The sequence below is a fragment of the Cimex lectularius genome, unplaced genomic scaffold (assembly GCF_000648675.2).
Source record: "Cimex lectularius strain Harlan isolate CLEC.00 unplaced genomic scaffold, Clec_2.1 scaffold15, whole genome shotgun sequence".
Taxonomy (NCBI): domain Eukaryota; kingdom Metazoa; phylum Arthropoda; class Insecta; order Hemiptera; family Cimicidae; genus Cimex; species Cimex lectularius.
The window spans coordinates 1,563,085-1,586,195 of NW_019392667.1; the positions used below are offsets into that span (position 1 = coordinate 1,563,085).

A 23,111-nucleotide genomic window follows, 5' to 3' on the forward strand; every position below is an offset into this window, starting at 1 on the left:
AAATTTACTTTTATTTTAATTTTATTTTTTATAGAAAACATTTGTTTTTTGAACAAGAGGAATAAATTATGGCAAAATTTTTTATTGCAAAAAAATTAATTTAGTACAGATTAAAATTAATCTTGCTTTTGTTAATTAATATTAAGCAATTCCTTATTCTTTAAATCATGAGTTTTAGGAATGGAAGGCGGACAAGGTTGATCTTTTTAAGGGCGGGGGTGGCAGAGATCCACAAGTTGCCATTGAAATAAAACGTGTTGCTTCAGCAAGGCAGTCATTTTTCATTGGGCCGTTTAATATCATTATACATCTTGAGTAGTTCAATTTTTTTTATGTCTCACTATGTCATAAGCATTCTTCGTATGTCACAATTCGTGAAAGGTTATTTTTTTATTTTTCTTGTTACGATGCTGTCTCACGACAGTTAACAATAATCATCATTATTTTCACTTTCGAAACGGCTGCACGACAAGCTGTGTAGAAGAACGTTCGTCTTCTTCCTCGTGAAAGTCGTCCATAAATTTTTTCTTGAATAATCAGTCGTAGGATTTCGTATATTTGTGCTGTCATCATGTTACAAAAATAGTTAATTTTCTCTTTTTGTCAGACAAGACAAGTTTCCTTTCTTTTTCCATGTGACGTATCACTTCTCCATTTGAGATGTGATCAACTCATGCAATTTTATCCATTTTCCCGTAAAGCCACATATTAAAGGTTTCCAATTTCTTTATGTCGGCTTATTTTAAGGACCATGTTTGTACTCCATATAACAATACGGAAAATCTTTATGCTTTCCCCTGCATCCTTAAGGGAAAGTGTTAGTTTCCTTTCATTTTTATAATCGTAATTTAAACCTTTTTTGATCTCAACATTCTGATCTTTTGTTTCCTGGAACGACATTCCAAGGTTTACTCGATTTGTTACACGTTTTTCATAATTATGATTATAGTATTTTTGTTATAAGAGTTAATAATTACCATATATTTAAAAAAAATGTATTTTGAAATACTCTAAACTAGTTTTAATTACAGCCTCTAGCATGTCCTTCTATTCTCTTCTATTCTTCCACTGAAGATGCTATTATCATAGTGTCACGAGCAGGATTCGAACCGCGCTTGTTTTCCTTCTTTTCTTATTTTCTTAGGAATATTTTTATCATGTACTATTAATCATTGCGCCATTGTTTTTTTATTGAATTTGAATTTTTTATACCACAATTTCATACAACGTTTTTAGGTTTTTTGTTGTTATTAATAATATATAGTATAATTAGTTTGATAGCAGTTTGACCGTTTATGTTCAACAATTCAATATCGTATTTTTAATTTTCAAGAAAGCCTAAAAAAATAAGGCAAATTTGATCAAAATCGTTTTAAACTTGCTGTTAAATTTTTCCTTATCCTTCAGGTAATCTGTTTGGCAGCTTGAGATAATTTACGAATCTCACTACGTAAAGAAACAAATTCAAATTTATTCTGTCGAATAATCAAGTTATCGTTGTTTTTGATTGATAATTAATTTCTAAAGCTGCCGTTCTAAATTATGTGGGTGAAAGAATACGGCGCACTGTAGCTACACTTTTGCAACGCATGTGTCTTGCCGGTTTAGCCTAACTCAATAAAAACCTTTTTATAAAAGGGTTTCCTTGAAATTTTGTTGTTGAATTATTTACTGATTATCAATTTTATTTATGAATTATTTAACTTGTCTGATACCTGGTCCTTTCGATTAACCGGCCTAATGAGAAAAAAAGGCGACGAGAGTGAAAGGGAAGAGTGACTTTTTATGGGAAGTGATGTCTGTTGTTTACTGGAGCCAGATATTGCAATTCTTAGAACTTCGCATGTCCTTACAGCACCTAATTTGATCAAAATCGTTTTAAACCTTTAAAGATTTTCCTTATCCTTCAGGTAATCTGTCTGGTGGCTTAAGATGTCGAATGAAAAAAAATGGGAGGCAAACCATTGAAATTATTTTTTTTTGTCAGAAATCTCCACTATGTAAACAAACAAATTCAAATGCATTCTGTCGATTATTCAAGTCATGTTGCTTTTGATTAATTATTAATTTTCAAATCTGTCGTCCTAAATTAAGTGGGCGAAAGAAAACGGCGCTCAGTAGCTACAGTTTTGCCAGGCATGTGTCCTGCCGGTTTAGCCTAACTCGATAAAAACCTGTTTATAAAAGGGTTTCCTAGAAATTTCGTTGTTGAATTACTTACTCATTATGAATTTAATTTATGAATTATTTAACTTGTCTGATACCTGGACCTTTGGATTAACCGGCCTAATGAGAAAAAAAAGACGACGAGAGTGAAAGGGAAGTGATGTCTGTTGTTTACTGGAGCCAGATATTACAATTCTTAGAACTTCGCATGTCCTTAAAGCACTGAATTTGATCAAAATCGTATTAATCCTTTAATGATTGTCCTTATTCTTCAGGTAATCTGCCTGGTGGCTTAAGATGTCGAAAGAAACAAAATGCGAGGCAAACCATTGAAATAATTTTTTTGTCACGAATCTCCACTATGTAAATAAACAAATTCAAGTTTATTCTGTCGATTATTTAAGTTATCGTAGCTTTTGATTAATTATTAATTTTCAAAGCTGTCGTCTTACATTATGTGGGCGAACGAATACGGCGCTCTGTAGCTACACTCTTGCCGGTTTAGCCTAAACTACTCGATAAAAAACCTGTTTATAAAAAGGATTCCTTGGAATTTTGTTGTCGAATTATTATGTACACAGTACCAACTTAATTTACAAATCACTTAGCTTGTCTGAAACTTGGTGCTTTTTTCCAGTAGAACCCCTGTTATCCGGCCACGCATTAACCGTCCTTCGGATTAACCGGCCTGATGAGAAAAAAGACGACAAAAGATAAAAGGCAGCTAAAAAAAAGAAAAAAAATACGACGACAGGGAAAAGGAAGCGTGACTTTCACGGAAAATGACATGACGAGGGGGCTTGTTTTTTACTGGAGCCAGATATTATAAGAATTCGAAGAACTTGTCCTCAACAACACCTAATTTTCTGGGATATTTGTTCCTACTGTCAGTCCATGTTTCACGTTCGTACTGGGCGTTTGTTAATTATTGCGATTAATAATGAGTGAATCTATAACGAAGCGTAAACTCGTTGTTATGAGTATGGAGACGCGCCTCAAGAAAATTAAGGGGTTTGATTGTGGTCAGCCTGTAGCAAAAATCTGTCGAGAATTGAACGTTGGCAAAAGTATAGACAACGATTGGCAAAGGGATAGCAGAAAAGTATCCATTATAGATCTTCCAATAGTATTACAATTACAGCCTGAAGACATTGATGATTGGAAGATAAACTGTGACGATAAACTATAAATGATTTTTTTAGTTTTTGACTGATGAAGAAATCATATCATTAACTGCCAAAGAGAACACAAAGGGCAATTAACAGAATGACAGTCGTGTTGAAGAGGTGGAAAAATGATCTCATTTTGAAACAAGAAATGCAATGGTGGTAGCCACTGATATACATTGAACAGTAACTGCTACAAACGTTCTAATCGTGAAAAAAATGGAGAGATTTTGCATTGAAAAATTCTGTAAATGTTCAAATAGAAAAGAAAATAGACTTTTTCAAAATATAACATTGCTGTCGTCTTTAATGTGAACATTTTACATACATACATCTTTCTATTGGTTTTCAAATGCGTAATAAATTATGTATACACATATCACATACGTCAGAAAATAGTGTTATTGTACATTTCTGCTTATACTAGATGGCCAGTTAACCAGTTCTACTGTACTTGGGTTTTCCTAACTGAAGCCATTTTTTCAGCTCCAACTTTAGCACATTCCCCGGTGCACCTAGGTATGGTTTTGGTCACATGGGTGATCACGCTTCCACTTTTATTCTCTAGTTGCATGTTCATTTCATTCTGACTTACATGTCTTGGAAACAATTTTAAGGTAACCTTGCTGTAATTTCCATGGCCGTTAGATCACTTTAGAAACATAGACTACTTTGAAGCTGAAAGCATATGCATATAGCGCCTTTATAACTGACTGATTTGCCTAATTATGTATGCAAATTTAAGCTCTTTTTGTTTTTCTTTATTAAACCCTTTGAACGAGGAGCGAGCGGGATTCGAACCCACGATCTTCGGCTTGATACGCCGCTACTCTACCACTTGAGCTATCGTGACTTCGATCCCCTGAGGCACTAACTTGCCATGTCAATCCCACCTTTTTGAATTTTCCCTCCTTTTTGCCATTTTTCAATCCCGCTCGTGACACTGACTTTTTTATCTCAACCTTAATTAATTGATGTTAATTGGTCAAGCGGACCACGAAAAATAGTGAAACTGTGAACAGAGTTGCATGGATTTCAAGAAAGTTTGTTAGGACCAGTCCGAGCTGTTTTGCTTGGTTGTAATTCGGTTTTTTACCTATATATCTACTCCCTGTCCTATCTTTAATCTGTCAGTGTACGAGATTAGGGCCCCCACCTGAAACCTTAATTGACATTTTTCCAAAGATCTCTAGTTAGTTTATTTCTTACTAGACAATAAGATATGAAAAATTCACTTTCTAAGCAAAGGGAGGGGTATTGTATTTTTCTACCAATTGTTTATGCTGAAGCATTTTATTTTTTTACTGCTACTTAAGTTACAATAAGTAAATTTGATTCTAGCATAATGTTTTATGGCCTTAAAAGAAACAATTTATAAAAAACAGTATCAACACTAAATTGAGAATTAAAGACAAAAATTTGCAATATAGTTAACGTTTCGGTTTGCATTTAATTAAGAAATTATCTAAAAATTTAACAGCTTATATACAATTAAAGAGAATTACTTTAACATAAATTTGACGTTATATGCATACCGTCAATAAATTATTTATTTTTAACTTTTTGTTTACGTTAATTTTTTCGTATTAAAATCAAATATTGATAAACGTTAGATTAATTGTTTTAAACGTGATTGAACCACTGAAAAATAATTTAAATGTTTTTTATTACTCGACTAGTCAATACTGATAGAAACTATTTGAAGATCGTGAGATGCGGTGTAGGTTTAGAAAAACATTTTCTTTATCGTGCCACGTTTCGAACTTCGCTGAGATCATCTTCAGGGCTCAAAGTGTTTGTTTTCGTGTAAATGTGTATCTTGTTGAAAGTGTTGTGACACACAATGACACATCTGCACAGAAAACATCACTTTCAACCCTGAAGATGATCTCAATAAAGATCGAAATGTTAGGACTATAAAGAAAATGTTTTTCTAAACAATTAATTACGGTTTTTAGTTGAGATAAAAAAAAATCAGTGTCACGAGCGGGATTCGAATTAATTGAATGATATTAATTTGTCAAGAGGACCACGAAAACTAGTGAGTTTTTCTAAACCTACGTCCTACCAGACTGCATTTCCCGATCTCCTAATAATCATTAACGGTCACTAAACACCACTCACCTTTTAATATATTCATAAAATACTTATTTAAACATTATTTAATCATTTTCGTTTTCGTAGTCAATTGACTAAGTTATTTCTTTCTATCAATTAATTATTCTTTCTAAGGTCTAAGTTGAGATAAAAAGTTAAAAAATTAATCAATTAAGCTATTTTTATAAATCATAAATTATAGTTTAAATTATTGCACAGGTCGATTGAAAAAGGGAAAAATGAAAAATTTCTAAGGAAAGTGTAGTACACGTTGATTTGAATGGCAGACTATTAGCCTAGCGAGGGTGTTTTGCGTCACGCTTTGAAGTTACAGCTTTGTAGGTAGTGAAGGAGGTTTTGTGAGGACAATTGGCCCTCCGGTGACTGCTTTGGTAAGGAGGTTCAATTATGCCGGAGGCCCTAAACCCTTCAACAACGAATCTCGCAACACCGCAAGCACCGGTTTAAGGGCCAGGTAAAAGGGTGAGCCGCCCCGTTAACCATTAATCCTTCGTGGGGGTTACCTCTGTTAATTTGGTAGTCCTGCTCGCATTTATTGATAACAAAGCATATTTGACAAAAATATTTAAAGCAGAGGATAGTTCCTGAGCAAATCTAAAAATTAAAATGCTATTAAACGAATGATCAAGGTTGTCTCTGAGTAGTACATTACAACATTATGTAGTAGTAACAATTGACATAATTCGTCTCATTTTTCAGTTATCGCGTTTTCTTCTTTTATTAAAATTAATTATTTTTGCAATCAACGTGCATAATTATTAAGCCAGCTGCTTAAACACAGTTCCCGTTTATAACAAAAACGTTAATTAAAATTAACTATTATAATTAATTAAGGTTTTTAGTCGAGATAAAAAATTCATTGGCACGAGGGGGATTCGAATCCACGATCTTCGGCTCGATACGCCGCTGCTCTACCACTTGAGCTATCGTGACCTCGATCCACCCGGACGCCAACTTCCCACATCAACCCACCTTTCGAATTTGGATGGGACCGACTTTTTCATTTCAACCAAAACCTTCCATAAAAATTAATTAATTGAAAGAAATTATTTGGTCAATCGGACCACAAAATATAATGGATTAAAAATTACAACGACAAAAAAGAATTAAAATTAAAAAAGCATTAACTGAATATGTACATTAATTACACTAAAGAGTAAAATAAAAATTAATAAGAATGATTATTCATTCTTCATTCATCTCAACCGCACCTTTTGAATTTTCCCTCCTTTTTTGCCATTTTTCAAATGTCTTGTAAACGGATTGGATTCTCGACGACAAATGAAATGGCCATGGAGAGGTTTAGTGAAGTGTATTTCGTTCTTAATCATTAAATTCACTAATTTCGTGGTCCGCTTGACCAATTAATATATTATAATTAATTAAGGTTTTTAGGAAAAATTTCGAAAAGGAGGGAAAATTTAAAAGGTGGTCAGTCTTTTACTTCCGAGATTCCCTCTCCGATTGAATTCAAGATACCTAAGTCATCGTTTCTTTCTAATGCCGTGTCATTTAAGGTTTTATGATGCTTCGGAAAAGAGTTATGCTGTTGTCATTACGTTCACTTTCTAGGCAATAATAACCTTATAAGTGCGTGGGAAACAAATTAACAAAGTTTTTTCCTCCAATGGACTACATATAAACAAAACAATTTGGCTATTCGTAGATGTAGATTATTCGAGTCATCGTTGTTCTTTATTAATAAATAATTTTCAAAGCCGTTCCATGCTTAGATTATGTGGTTGAAAGAAAACGACACTCGGTACCTACAATTTTGCAACGCAGAAAAGACAAAAACCTCTTAACTCATCTTGATTTAATAAAGTACATATTTTAAAGGAAAAGTTGGCATGTGCATATTTTAAGGCGAACCGCATTATGTCTAGAATACACATTCCTAAAAATTTAAAATATATACTTTCCCCCGAGCTCAAAACTTTTACCCCTGGTGCGGATGTTCCTGTAGAAGGTGCCACCCCATTTCGAACAAGGAGACAAGTCATTGAGAATAAACTAGAATGCTAAAAAAAAAGTGAAATGTAAGACTTGGGTAGAGCCTTTTGCTGCCCTTTTGTCTGGTGATCTGGTGCTGTAGTCTTGACATACCATAAAAGTTTTAAACTTGTCTCCAAGGATGCAATTGTTTGAAGAGTAGGATGGATATATAATTATTGTCTAATTAAATTGACTTTTGTATTCTCAAAACAGACTTATTTTCCAAATTGAAATGCAAAAAAATCTTTCGGACAATGGAATCCATTTATTAAAATCATAAATCTTTTAAAATCTAGTTTTTCTTTGTTTCTTTACGAGTTTTAGAAGTATAAAATTTGATTCAAACTTGGTGTACGGAATGTTTACCCCAGTAAGGCGTTTATGTAAAATCAATTTTTCTATTATCCTCTAAAAGTGCGATAAGCTTCTCTTGTGCGCGAGCAACCGTACTTCTATACTCTTTAAAAAAAAACTTCTTTCGTACTCCAATTCTTCCTCTTTTTTAAATATTAAAATTCATTGGTTAATAAACTTGTGAAACAGTATAAAAAGATACTGTAGACATATATATAAAAAGAGATCTTTAAAATTTGATTGCCAAAGCTGTATCAGCGCGGACAGGAATCCGTAACTACAGAAAAGATCAAATTTTTAAACAATTCTCGGTTTAATACATGACAACATGCTTGATGATAATTGATGATTTCCTTGCCACTTTTTTCATTTCAATATTTAAGTTCTATTTCAGAATAATTTTTTATGAAATTTTCCCTCTCGATTCGTTATTATTAAACAATTATGTAATTTTTATCGTACTTGTATAATACATTCGCCATTTGACTTCTAAAAAAAGCGCAAATGCGATTAAATTCGTACAAAGCGTACTGAAAACTTTCTCGACTTGTCCATGGGTGACTTGAGATGATGAAAGAAGAAAAAAGTGCAAGATTTTTTTTTATTCCCCCCCCGCAATTACCTCCACTATATAAACAAATAAATTCAAGTTTATTCTGTAGATTATTCATGTTGTTATATTTTATTATATAATAATTAATTTTCAAAGACTAAACACGCTTAGATTACTTGGGCGAAAAAAAGGCACTTCGAGCCTACACTTTTGCAACGCAGATGTGTGTTGCCGGTTTAGCCTAACCAACTAGACAAAATTCTTTTTAAAGAACGATTTAAGTTAAAGATCATTTGATTGAAAAAAGGTTCATTTGGTTGAAAAAAAGTTTCATTTGATTGAAAAATGTTATATTATTAATTATTTTATTATAATATAATCAATGCCAATACCCGATTTCATATTCCATGCGTATTATACAGTTTCTTTTATTTATTTAGAAACAGACATAAAAACCATACATAAAACTGTTTTTTAGTCGTATGTTTTTTAATTTTGGAATACTTATACTCCCTTTTTTGGTAGATTCTGTGGAAAATTTTATATGCAGGAAAGGGAAAAAGGGCAACCTTTTTTGAAGAGCTCAGATATCCGAAACTAAAATATAGAATATAATAAATACAAATATAATATATGTAAACCAAGAGTGTTTAACCTAAGCAGAATTAATTGATAATCAGCGTGTTTTAATTAAAGTCTCAATTCATCAACAATTTTTATTAAGCAATTAATTTTAAACATGAGTTTAATTCAACAAAACTGTGTTAGTTTACATGCTCTATTGTAAAGTGATATGGTGCATATTGACCAAACTTACTTCATGGTACTTAATGTCTCTATTAGGAAATTATATATACTTTTTTATTACAGGAAGATGTTTAAGGAAAATCTTACATGGTTGTTGTTTCAGGCGGAAAAACTGTCGGGTATTGATTGAACCCAACATTGAAAAAACAATTACCATCCCGCCCGGGGCTAAAGTAATTGAACGGCGAAACATGTTCTGTTTTGATTCCGCTATTTCTCTTTCTTCAGCAGTAGCGCGCGCCCGCCGAAAAGGGCCACAGTTCGTTTAATCAGATGATAAACAAAGGGTGGAAGGGAGCCATCGACTTATCGATCCGGGAAAATTATATTTTATTCCGGGCACGGTGTTGTTCACCGGCTAAGTACACGGTGGAAATGGTTTGCCCACCTCAGACATTAAGCCCTTGGCTCGGAGCCATCCGAACGCGACCCTTTACATCTTACGATAGGATATTAATTGCACTCTTTCCTACAGTCTGCAGATTATACGATGGCAGGAAACGACGCTGAATCGAATTAAAGTATCTCCGAGGACACCATTATGCCTACATTATCTTAATGTTCCATGAACTGAGTCGGAAAACGCGGACAGAAAAATTTAGTATAAAAATAATATTCATTACATAAATAACAGAATTATTTGTAGAAGAAATATGAAATTTTATATAATTTTTAATTATAATTCATGCAAATTAATTAATTTATTTTTCGTCGAATACGTGAAATTCTGGTTTCTCTTGTCTCAACTAGTAAAAATTATTTATTTCTTGCAATCCTGATAACTCCAGAATTTTATTTTTAACTTTTCCAAAGAAAAATATTTTTAATAAATTGAAATTAACGTAGAATTATGTAAGTTTTGTTGATAGATTAAATAATCATTTAATTATTTGAATTACAAATAATCATTATTTGTAGAAGAAATATGCAACTTTATATCATTTTTAACTATAATTTATGCAAATTAATTTACAATTTTTCGTCGAATACTTGAAATTCTAGTTTCTCTCGTCTCAACTCGTAAAAATTATTTATTTATTGCAATCCTGGTAACTCCAGAATTTTATTTTTAACTTTTCCAAAGAAAAATATTTTTAATAAATTGAAATTAACGTAGAATTATGTAAGTTCTGTTGATAGATTAAATAATCATTTAATTATTTGAATTACAAATAATCATTATTTGTAGAAGAAATATGCAACTTTATATCATTTTTAACTATAATTTATGCAAATTAATTTACAATTTTTCGTCGAATACTTGAAATTCTAGTTTCTCTCGTCTCAACTCGTAAAAATTATTTATTTATTGCAATCCTGGTAACTCCAGAATTTTATTTTTAACTTTTCCAAAGAAAAATATTTTTAATAAATTGAAATTAACGTAGAATTATGTAAGTTCTGTTGATAGATTAAATAATCATGCTCAGCCTTCCTAATTTTTCTAAGTTTGTTCTGATTTAGACAGGTCATTTTTAACTGTGTGTCGTAAAGTGTAGTTAATGGGATATTATTGACTACAACGATAATATGGTTTTTCTTGTGTTGTTTTGGTAACACAACTAAATTTAAAAAAATGAAAAGTTTAGGGTAATTACCTGTTTTTTAAAATTTTTCCCTATTTATGCAATGATAATAATGGAATTTTTTTCCAATTGTACGATTTAAGATAATCCAATTGATGATAAAAACTATCAGAGGGGCGCCGGTGGCCGCAACGGGTTAGGCGTTGACTCGGCACTCATCACTGTAAGGTAAAGGTCCCGGGTTCGAATCCAGCGGCCCTGCATTCGAACCCGACGTACTTACAAATGTGATTTTTTTCAAAAACACCGGCACCCAGGAGGGTTGATATAAAAAAAAAACCAAAAAAAAAAAACTGCCAGATTAAAAAGAGACCTCGAAAATTGATTCTTTCTATCTCTTACTTTAACTTTCTCTCTTTCTCTCTCTCTATCTCAGGGTTTCATCCGCTTCTCCTAAAGAACAGATGGCATAATTATATTCTTCACTTGTTCTACTCTAATAGCTTCCTTCTGCTACTCCACTTCGAGTAAGTGTTCCCTGGCCGAGATCATTGCTACAGTCCCGTTAGCTAATATATACATTTCCATGCTATCCATATACCACATGACTCACACGAAACCCTCAGAGCAAGCGAGGCCGGCTTCTGTTGCTATGAGCGACACAGCTTTACCCGAATAATGTACTGTTCAGCACTTCCTGTACTAGAAGTGACAACTTAATCTGTGGTTTTAAATGTACTCGATGTTATCTTCCTTCGTCTCACAACGCGATTGCATGAATACAGAGAGAGATTTTTGGAAGCAACGTTTCTAAGGTCTCTATCTGGACGTCCTGTACAGCTTCCCGAAGGATTTCATCCAACCGTGGACCTGCGGTAAGCCTGAGTGCTTTTCCCAAAACTGACAAACACTGCTACATATATGGGACACTGTCGTCTGAGAACTTACATAACATCGGTATATTCAATGATGAGCCCATTTGTTTGTTATGCGATGGGGAGTAAGAAACTGCTAAAGAAAGGCATAACCTTGGGTATCAAGAAGACCCGGGAAAAGCATCGCAGCAATGATAGTGAAGCACCTATTACTTTTTAAGAAAAAGTCCGAATAAATAGAACAGAACCAAGCAAATAGGAAAAGTACAATAAGCCAGATGTCTGCAGTGCTTGGGGAATGTATAATTCCCATTTCTAGCCCATCATCATTATCATCAAGCATTGAAAACGAAAACTACTCGTTGTAAAACGAGAAGAGGGCTCAAGTAGAATAATCATTTATGCGTTATGGCGGTGTATGAGGCAAGTGGTTGAGCAGAAGTCACTTCTTAGGTTTCGCTCTGCCCCAGGTCATATCCCGCCTCATTGAACAGCTTAAAGTATTCTCATCTTCACAGTATCGAGTCGACTTTAGCGCAATGAGAAGCAGTAGTACTACTTAGTAAGTACTGGGCTTATCGGGTTATAGACCTTACAGCGTCTATCTTCCTTAACAAAAAACGGCTGCCACGTCGGAAGATCCTTACGTAGGTTTATGCCAGGATCTTTTATGACCAATCTTGGCCACTGTTCTTTACTGGGTCAACGGTTGCATTGCTTCTTCAGCTGCATCGTCTCAAGCACATGTCGCAGGAGTAACTGGAGATGTTATGAAAGTATGGCCCGTATTTCACTTCACCGTTCCTCGCCCACGGGTCGTAACGCACCATATCCACTTAATGAGTTGTTATAATCGTACTCTTCGCAAGCTTGGGGCGCTTAGTACTTCGTCCAAACATTCGTAGACCTGGGAAGGACGTACAATGAGCGGGTCCATCCGTCCCGGTGGGCTGAACCGCCTAAATTTTTTAATTTATTATATATATTAAGTGTAAGTTTATACAGGTTTATCTCCCCGAAGGAAAGCCTATTTTATATAGAAAGCAATCAGGTTTGATCAATTGTCCAGCAATAAATGATCATGTCGTCTGATTGACCTAAAACTTGAACTATTGAACATTGAAAAAACAAACTATGGACTTTTTACTATAAATCTCGAATCCGTAAATAACATAACGGATCAAATATTTGCTGTTTTTTGTTTGTTAAAAAAAGTTTATTGTTGTTTCTATTTCTCTTAATTTTGGATAGTTTAAAAATCTATCTATAAATCTTGTTTTTTAGTTTGAGCAGTATTCTTTTCAAATAAGGTCGCCAATTGAGATGTACCTTCTCCGTTCAAATATTTATCAAAAGTGCCTGAATGAATCAGAGACGTTTCAAAGGTCAATTTGTCAATTATTCCAAAACAAATGGTTTCCTGTTCCGATCAAAAAAAATTGTAATTGATGTGTTTCCTTTTTGTTTTGGAGAAGAAGGAGTCAATTAAAAGGAAATGAAATCGGTATATCTAACGCCCGACTCGACGAAAAAACCCAATTGGGGGCAGAAAGGAAATAAGAAAATTCGGAATGATGAAGAAGGGGAAGGTGCCTAAATCAATAAATCTCTCTCTCTCTCTCTCTCTCTCTCTCTCTCTTCCTCTTAGGCCCTCAACCTCTCTCCTCAAGAACAGAGGGGCGTAATAAGTAAAGCCCAAACCGGTCCGGACACAAAGACTCTTAATGTTTCACTTCATTCCTCTGGAAATAGGATTATAGGAAAATCATGCAGGGCGGTATTAAAAATGGTTACGATGGTGTTTTAAGTACTACATATTGTCAGTGTACATTGGCAGACCGTCATATCTAGAATTCTTCGAATGCTTGTGATTTTTACTCACATACCTTTTTTTACCTCGTATATATTTTTTTTTATGATATAAAATCTACAGTGAAAATTAAAAAAAAACATACGGTTTAATTCATTAAATTCACTAATTTCGTGGTCCGCTTGACCAATTAATATATTACACTTAATTAAGGTTGTTAGTTGAGATAAAAAAGTCAGTGGCACGAGCGGGATTCGACCCCACGATTTTCGGCTAGATACCGAATGTTGAAAAGGGAAAACTCAAAAGGTGGGGTTGAGATAGAAAGTTGATGTCCGAGTGGATCGAGGTCACGATAGTTCAAGTGGTAGAGCAGCGGCGTATCTAGCCGAAGGTCGTGGGTTCGAATCCCGCTCGTGACACTGACTTTTTTAACTCAACTAAAAACCTTAATTAATTGTAATATAGTTTAATGTTGTTGTTTAGTTGTATGTTAAAAAATACAAATGTTTCAACATTTGAAAATCCTTTGTATTCAATTAACCACAGCTTTTTTAAAAATTGTTATAACGGAATCACAATTTGATCTTTTCATATTTAAATTGCCAATGTTTATGTTTAAGAGTAACAAAATAATTTAGATTTTTCAATTAATTAAGGTTTTTAGTTGAGATAAAAAGTCGATGTCACGAGTGGGATTCGAACTGGGAAAATTCAAAAGATGGTGTTGAGATGGGAAGTTGGTGTCCGAGTCGATCGAAGTCACGATAGCTCAAGTGGTAGAGTAGCGGCGTATCTAGCCGAAGGTCGTGGGTTCGAATCCCCGACATTGACTTTTTTATCTCAACTAAAAACCTTAATTAATTGAAAGATATTAATTGTTCAAGTGGACGACGAAACCTAGTGAATAAAATAATTTAGTATAATTTATAGATGTTAATTTCATACTCACCCATTACTCTACATGTCGTTTCTTGAGGGGCAGGCGTGTTTGTCGAGTTGTAGCTGGATTCCTCCACCCACTCCTCGCTCTCTGAAATGAATTATAATATAAATAATTTTGTAAAAACTTAATAAATTCTTTGTGAAGGGTCCATAGAGGCAGTTTTAATAACGAAAAGTTTTAGACAAAAGATTAAGACAACTATGGGAGCATTAGTCGTCTGGATTAACCTTTGTATCATGATTTATAATTGTGTACAGGTTTTTCTACCCTATGCATTTACTTCACCAAACAATCTACCCCCAAAACGGAAGAAATAATACCATATAAACCATGTTCGGTTTTCTATATTTTGTAATTTCGGTTTTTTCCAGCATATATTGGCTTTGTTTTCACCAAATCCTATATAGTTCCAAGACTCCTTACTGAAAAGTTCACTAAATTTTCTTTTAAGGTTTCATTGGCATGTACGAAAATTAGAAAAATTTGTACCTGGCACGCCGTCAAAAGATAAAAATTTTTAAATGTTTGAAAAATTTCAAATTTTAATATCATTGTTTCACACTGCTGGAAAATGTAAACCCTCACAGAATGATCGCTTACAAATTGTTTTCCCCCAAAATCACCGGCACCTCGAGGGTTGATATGATCTCTGTTGATCGAACCCTCGTAAAAAATTAAGCTTTTAAGCGAAATGAAAATTCGACGTTGTTTAACGTGATGGGGAAAATCACGTAACTACGGAAGGGGGAGGTGGTTGAAGAACGTTGACAACCATTGGAACTCTACATTTACTCGAATTAAGCGGAATGAAACCAAATTGTGAACGGCATATAAATTTATATAATGTGTACATGTGTGCTAGCCAAATTTTCCTGAAAAAGAAAGCGACACTATCCATTGAACGCATTTTTTCATGTAGTTTCCATCAAAATATGTATTTAACGTATCCATTAACATTGTCTAGCGACAACTTATAACAAAATATTTTTTATTTAATAATAAGGGGATCGGAAGGAGGTCAAATAGTAATAACTTAATCTAAACACAATGACAAATATTTTTTAACTTTTCGAATATTTGAAGTCCTTTCAAGGAAGGTGAGAGGGTGAGAGAGAAAGACAAAGAAAGGAAGGGGGAAGAGAGAAAGAGAGATACAGACAAACAGTCAGACAGAGACACGGAGATAAAAAGAGGAAGAGTAAGAGCGAGCTACGGAGAAAAAGAAAGAGAAATACAGACGTCAAAAACAGAGAGAAAGAAAGAGAGATACAGAGGTCAGAGAGAGAGAGAGACAGAGAGTGAGAGAGAGGGAGGGAGAGAGATAAAAATAGAAAGAGTAAGAGCGAGCTAGAGAGAGAAAGAAAGAGAGATACAGAGGTCAGAGAGAGAGAGAGACAGAGAGTGAGAGAGAGGGAGGGAGAGAGATAAAAATAGAAAGAGTAAGAGCGAGCTAGAGAGAGAAAGAAAGAGAGATACAGACGTCAGAGACAGAGAGGAAAAAGAGAATGAGTAAGAGCGAACAAAAGAGAGAGTGAGAGCGAGCGAGAAAGAAAGAAGTAGAGAGAGATACAGCCAGACAGAGACAGAGAGGTAAAAATAAAAAGAGTAAGAGAAAGAGAGAGAGAGAGAGAGAGAGGAGATAGAGAGAGAAGACAGACAGATTGAGAGAGAAAAGAGAGAAGGAGAGAGAGAAAGAGAGAAAGTGAGAAACAGAGAGAGAGAAAGAGAGAAAGTGAGAAACAGAGAGAGAGAGAAAGGGGACAGAGGGACATAGACGAAGAGAGAGAGAGAGAGAGAGAGAGAGAGAGAGAGAGAGAGAGAGAGAGTAGAGAGAGATACAGCCAGACAGAGACAGAGAGGTAAAAATAAAAAGAGTAAGAGAAAGAGAGAGAGAGAGAGAGAGAGGAGATAGAGAGAGAAGACAGACAGATTGAGAGAGAAAAGAGAGAAGGAGAGAGAGAAAGAGAGAAAGTGAGAAACAGAGAGAGAGAAAGAGAGAAAGTGAGAAACAGAGAGAGAGAGAAAGGGGACAGAGGGACATAGACGAAGAGAGAGAGAGAGAGAGAGAGAGAGAGAGAGAGAGAGAGAGAGAGAGAGAAAGAGACAGACAGACAGAAAGACAGATGGAGGAAGAAAAACAGAATAAAATAGCTGTACTTACAGACCGCGATAGAGAAAGAAAGAATGAATATGAAGGCAAGAGCGATACATGCGTGCAAATGTGCGTAAATGGGTGAAAGAGAGTGAGTGAATGCTTGCAAAGAATTTACAGGATTTCACATTCAAAATGGAAAGAAGTTCTTGACAGAATTTTAAACGCATTTTAAGACGTATTTAAATTGTATGTTTTGAAAAACCCACAAAATCTATTTAAGTATATGATTATTATTCTCTTGTGCGGATGGAAGTCGCGTTAAATTTTTAATAAAAATCTGAGTACGTAAATTGCATTTTATTGCTAAATTTTAATTATGATTTAGCGATTTGGGCTTGAAGTTATGTCTCCGATTTGATTATTAGGACAAATAGTACATACAACCATTTCGAATCATATAATTTACGCCGTAAACATCAAGTCGTTGGCAGTTCTAGACCTTTTGTTCGAACTACTTTCTTACCCAACTTCTGTTAACCCTTAAAACTTCAATTTTCAAATTGGCCCCGCCTCGGCGCACCCGTATACCCAATATTACTTTAGTTCTAGTTTTAAGAGGAAGAAATTGCCGAAAGCATTAAAGAAACGGGCACAGGTGCCGATGATGTATAAACCCTTTGGTGACTCATCCGCCGAAAATGATGTCGGTTGTATAAGAACATAAATGAAATATGACATTATACCCTTGCAATCTGGTGTCCGCATATCCTCGAAGCAATAATAGCATTGGAAAACAATGAAAATAATGTGTTAACATTTTGAAAAACAAATGCTATGGCTAAATTCCCTAGTGTGAAAAGTAATGTCAAAGGCTAAAAGTTCATATCTTCCCGTCTTATTCAACAGTTTTATTTTATATGTAAATAATTGAAACTCTCATCTACTTTTTTTGTTTCCGAGTTGAAATAAAAGAAAGTCCTAATGGAGCGAAAGAGTGACTAATGAAATTACCGCGTTAATTTGGAGCACATTCATTGGAATTAATTGAGATTTAGTCCAATTTGTTTCAGAAAGTCCGTTTATAAAACCGGCGAAGCGGCGAGGGGGGTGGAGACTTTACAAATTGAATTGAATGGCGAACCATTTGTTTACAAAACTCATTTCCAAACTGACTCCCTCTCTCTCACACACACTTTCGCTCTCTCTTGCCCCCTTCCTTATGTGAATTCAGAAAGCGAACAAGATCTTTTTCAAGTCAGTAAAGGAGATGGATTTTGAAGAGAAAAGGAATATAAAACATAAATCATGTTAAGCAACCTAACGGCGCAAAAAAAAGAAACAAACAAATATTTAAAATAAAGTGGGGAGGTTAAAAAACTTAGCAAAATTTTATCAAATAAACTGTTCCTCTTTAAAACAAAACACACTATTTCCTAAAAGCAATGGGGGGCCGAACTTCACTGTTTGCTCTAAACAATATGATTTAAAAAGGGAAACTTTAATCAAATCCGATTAAAAATAAAAATAATACGGATTTTAATTAAACGACCTGAAAAAGAAAGTTTGTATATTTACAAAAAAAAAGACGGAAAATTTATATATTTTAAATGATTAATTCCTATCGAAATATTAATATTGGGTTTGTGTCATGTGTGTTTCAAGTATCTTTGATCCAGAGAAATTAAAAATTTGAACCTCGGATTGATAATATATCTTTTTATATTCAATTTGATTGGAATACTATTTACGAATGTAATAAATAAATGTAATATTTTACTGAACAAATGGAAAATAAAAATAAATAGGAAATACTATTTTATATATTTTTTAGCGAGGAAAGAAGGGCGGTGCCCTTTAATAATAATAATAAGTGTTTTATTGTAGCCACATAGTAAAAAACCATTTTTATCTCAACTTAAAAACCTTAATTAATTGAATGTTATTAATTGGTCAAGCGGACCACGAAAAATAGTGAATTTAATGAATTGAAATGAAGTCCACTTCACTAAAGCTCTCCGTGGCCATTTCATTTGTCGCCGAGAATCCAGTCCGATTACGACATTTGAAAAATGGCAAAAAGGAGGGAAAATTCAAAAAGGTGTGGTTGAGATGGGAAGTTGGTGTCGGAGTGGATCGAGGTCATGATAGCTCAAGCCGTAGAGCAGCGGCGTATCAAGCCGAAGATCGTGGGTTCGAATCCCGCTCGTGCATTGACTTTTTTATCTCAACTTAAAACCTTAATTAATTGTATAATATTAATTGATCAAGCGGACCACGAAACTAGTGAATTTTAAAATACTATTTAATTTTTTTTTGGTAGAGTGTTTCTGAGAAAAACTCAAGTTAACTCTAGAGTAAGTAGTACATACTTTACATTTTCTATTTTCATATCTTCTGAATCAATCTATTCACCTATTTTAATAACTCACACTGTCTCACTTTGTTTTCTACCTTTCTCTCCTGCCATTCTTTTCTTTTAAATTTAAATTTTAAATTTTTTTTAAATTTTTTAAATTAATTTAAATTGTATCCAATGTTTGTTGTTTAGTGACAGTTAGCCAATGATTATTTGGAGATCGTGAGGTGCGGTCTGTTGTGACGTAGGTTTTAGAAAAACATTTTCTTTATCGTGCCAACGTTTCGATCTTTATTGAGATCATCTTCAGGGCTCTCTCAACACGACATACAAGAATGACACATCTACACGGAAAACAAACATTAATTCTCAAGATCGAAACGTTGGCACGATAAAAAAAATGTTTTTTCTACAACCTATGTCACACCAGACCGCATCTCATGATCTCCAAATAATCATTGTATCCAAAGCTCTTCTTTTTCTGGTCGGATTGATTCAAAATAATGATGTTTCGTACTCTACTCACTCTTTCCTCAATTGGACAAGGATTCCATTAACCATGCCGAATGTATAACCTTTGTGTCAAGTCATTGTTCAAAAACAAAGCTTCTCATGAAATTTAATCATCGTAATGTGATACAGAGTCAATTACCTAAGTTAAGTAAATGTGTATTTATGTTTATTATAACGTAAAGAAAGACTATTGCTTATTAAAAAAATGTTATACATAATAATCTAAAAGATTCCGGTTTTTAAACTACAGAATCATGTCTTGCCATATATTAGCTTTTGGTCTTCGGTTATTTGGACTGTAAGTCAACACGAACATACTATGGCTTATAATGGATAGGTTGAAAACAACAATTTTGAACATAACATTTCACCCTAAGAGTTGAGAGAGATGTAACTTAAAAAAAAAAGCCTTAAAATATTCTAAATTTTCTATTAATGTGAGGGAATCGCAATACATATATGTTAATCAATGTCTTCATCTCAGTCTCATTTTTATGCTATGCTAAAAAGAAAATAATATGTAATTGTTGGTCATAACAGAACCGTTTCATATTGCGGAGCGTATAGCTCGTCGTTTTGAATCTGTTTCTATTTCCAGCTGGTATTCGGAGCGTTTCAGGCAGATAAAGGAGGAGGAAGAAAGACACGATTTAAATTTTGCAACTGATGAAGAAGAAGTTTGAAACACTCCCCTCACTTTGGATCCTGTTCTGAGTTCGGTGAAAGAATCTTCTCCGGGAAGTGATTAAATCACATACTCCATGATTAAAATCTATCGCCAGAAGGAAAAACAAAGCTTTTGGATTTATTTAACGAAATATGGGGTGCAGGATATTATCCTGAACACTGGAGGGAGTCGGTCCTGATACCTATTGCTAAGCCGGGTAAAGATCCTAGCCTCCCGGAAAATTACAGATCTGTTTGTCTAACATCATGTCTCAGCAAGACATTGGAAGCCATAATTAACAAATGGTTAAATTGGTTTATTGAGAAAAAAGGTCTGTACAGTTAATACCAAACTGGGTTTAGAAAGCACTTTTGCTCTGAAGATCATGTAGCGCTCCTTGAAAGTGCTGTTCAGAACACTTTATTAGAGAGAGAGCATGCTTTGGCAGTCTTCTTCGACCTGGAAAAAGCATACGACACGGCCTGGAGATTTGGTATTATTAAGAAACTATGATTGTGGTTTAAGAGGGAACATAGCTAAATTTTTAAAAAGCTTCCTCGAAATGGAGAGATTCCGGATGAGATTAGGTACTGCCTTATCTAGTATTGTGTAGAGATTAGTGACCGTTAATCGATAGTTATTCAGATATCGTGAGATGTGTTCAGGCGTGATGTAGGTTTCAGAAAAACATTTTCTTTATCGTGCCAACGTTTCGATCTTTTATTGAGATCATCTTCAGGGCCTGGGATTTACAAACATCTTTACCANGTAATTGTGCCATCCTTGCGTGTCGTGTTGAGAGTGCCAGTGAGATTTTGCTGTTTTTGCTTTGTTTGAATATACAATACATTTTGCATTGTATAAATTCACTTTTCCACATCCTAAATGTATTTGTTAAATGTAAACGTTGTTTCTAAATCCCAGGCCCTGAAGATGATCTCAATAAAAGATCGAAACGTTGGCACGATAAAGAAAATGTTTTTCTGAAACCTACTTCACACCCGAACACATCTCACGATATCTGAATAATTTATCTAGTATGTTCATTCAAGAAAACGGGATTCTTCAAGGTTCGGTTCTGAGTCTCACTTTATTTGCTATTGCGGTAAACGGTCTGATAATATAGATGATCGTATCGTAAGGCCTTTCTATGTCGATTATCTTTGCTTTTACTTGTCTGGAAAATATCTCCAAAACGTGGGAAGGACTTTTCAAAACGCCATTGACACATTGTCACGAAAAGAAGACGATGTGGGTTTCAAATTCTCTTTGTCCAAAACGGTATTTGTACACTTTTGCAGAAGAAAACATCATGAAACACCTCGTCACAGGTATCTTTAAATCCAAATTGAAGTTTATGTCGTTCATAATTATGTTTGTTGTTTTTAAAATGATTGATTTGTTGTTGTTAAGTTCTTTTTAAGGATTAAGAAGTCGGGGAGAATAAGCTCCCCCTTAGACTTGCTGTAATGATGATAACAGCTGTCAGCATTAAAAATACCCCTGCGTTTATTCATTTTTTTAACCCTTGGCCTTTATGGTACATTATTTTGCTAGGTCTCCCTCGGGGTCCTTTGAACTTAAGGCGGAAGGAATGAAGTGAGGTCCTCGTTCCAAGAATCGATTATCTGAGAAGTCGCAAGAGCGTATAAAGTAAATCCATTGAAGCATCTCCTTCACCTTCTCAAACCCGGCACTTTTTTTAATCTCCGGCCCCGACGGCTCCTGGTATCACGATTAGGGAAAAAGTGCCGAAGCCGCACTTTCGGAAAAATAGGTTTGGTAGAGCAAAAAAAAAAATCAAGACTGCAATTTTGATTAAACAACTGATACGATCAAATATGCAAATATTTGCTGAAAACAAAACCACGTAGCAAACCCAGATAAAAGTCAACGTCTAGAAAACGTTCGAATTTGAATGACACAATAAAGGCATAATTAAAACAAATTTTATCAAAATTTTTATATTTTTTAACGGTTTTAACGACCCTAAGTAAATGATGAAAAATAAAATACAAAGAGAGATAAAAATGATATAGATTACTTATTAAATTCACTATTTTTCTTGGTCCAAATAATGACCAAATAATATCTATCAATTAATTAAGGTTTTTAGTTGAGATAAAAAAGTCAGTGTCACGAGCGGGATTCGAACCCACGATCCTCGAGTAGATACACCGCTGCTCTCCCACTTGAGCTATCGTGACCTCGATCCTTTATCTCAATTAAAAACCTTAATTAATTGAAAGGTATTAATTAGTCAAACGGACCACGAAAAATAGTGAATTTAATAATAAAAATGAAGTATACATTCACCAAATCTCTCCGTGGCCATTTAATTTGTCGCCGAGAATCAAATAGATTACAAGATATTTGAAAAATGGCAAAAAAGGAGAGAAAATTCAAAAGGTGGGGTTGAGATTGGAATTTAGTGTCCGAGTGGATCGAGGTCACTATATGGTAGAGCGGCGGCGCATCTAGCCGAAGATCGTGGGTTCGAATCCCGCTCATGTCACTTTTTTTCCATTTCAACTAAAAACCTTAATTAATTGAAAGTTATAGATTACCTGTCGTATTGTTGACTTGCGGTTGTTGCTGTTGCTGCTGAGTCGTGTTGAGACACTGTTGCTGCCACCAGCAGAAAACTTCTCCGTCGAGGCAGAGGCAGAAGTCGCAAGGGTCTTCTCGGCTTATCTGCAAATCAAAAACGTCTCTCATCAGCGCTCATCAATCATGTTAGAATTCCATATGGGACTGTGTGAATTGATCATGATGACTCTTTTCGAAGGGAATCGTAAATCCCCCGACTCGATAGGAGCGAGGGAGGCAAATTAGGTATGAGGGTGGCTTTTTCCCTCATTTCCAATTCTGAAGTTCGAACGCTAATGTCAGAAATGTCCTGGCTTGTGAATTTTATATTTACGGAGGTACTGACGTTGACGAAATATGCTAAGTAGGCCAAAGTAATACCTACATTTTTAACTATAAATATTAGCTTCATTTCAATGTTTGAACAATTTAACAATGTGAAATGAGTTTTTACCATTTGGATACTTGCACCGTCTTAGCTGTTTGGCTCCTCGAATAATTGACGAGTAAATAATATACTTCACTAAGTTCACCCTAAAATGTTGTCTATATCTTTTTCTCCAGCAGATTATGGG

General features: G+C 34.5%; 1 protein-coding gene across 1 annotated transcript in view; it reads right to left on the reverse strand.

Annotated features, from left to right (window-relative positions):
- Positions 1-23,111, reverse strand: part of LOC106673932 — a 423,722-nt gene that overhangs the window by 10,760 nt on the left and 389,851 nt on the right. Inside the window, exons 3-4 of the mRNA XM_014406324.2 lie at positions 22,515-22,641; positions 14,323-14,403 (exon numbers count right to left, since the gene is read on the reverse strand). Of these exons, the coding sequence (XP_014261810.1) occupies positions 14,323-14,403; positions 22,515-22,641 (208 nt within the window). The remainder of the gene's footprint in view (positions 1-14,322; positions 14,404-22,514; positions 22,642-23,111) is intronic.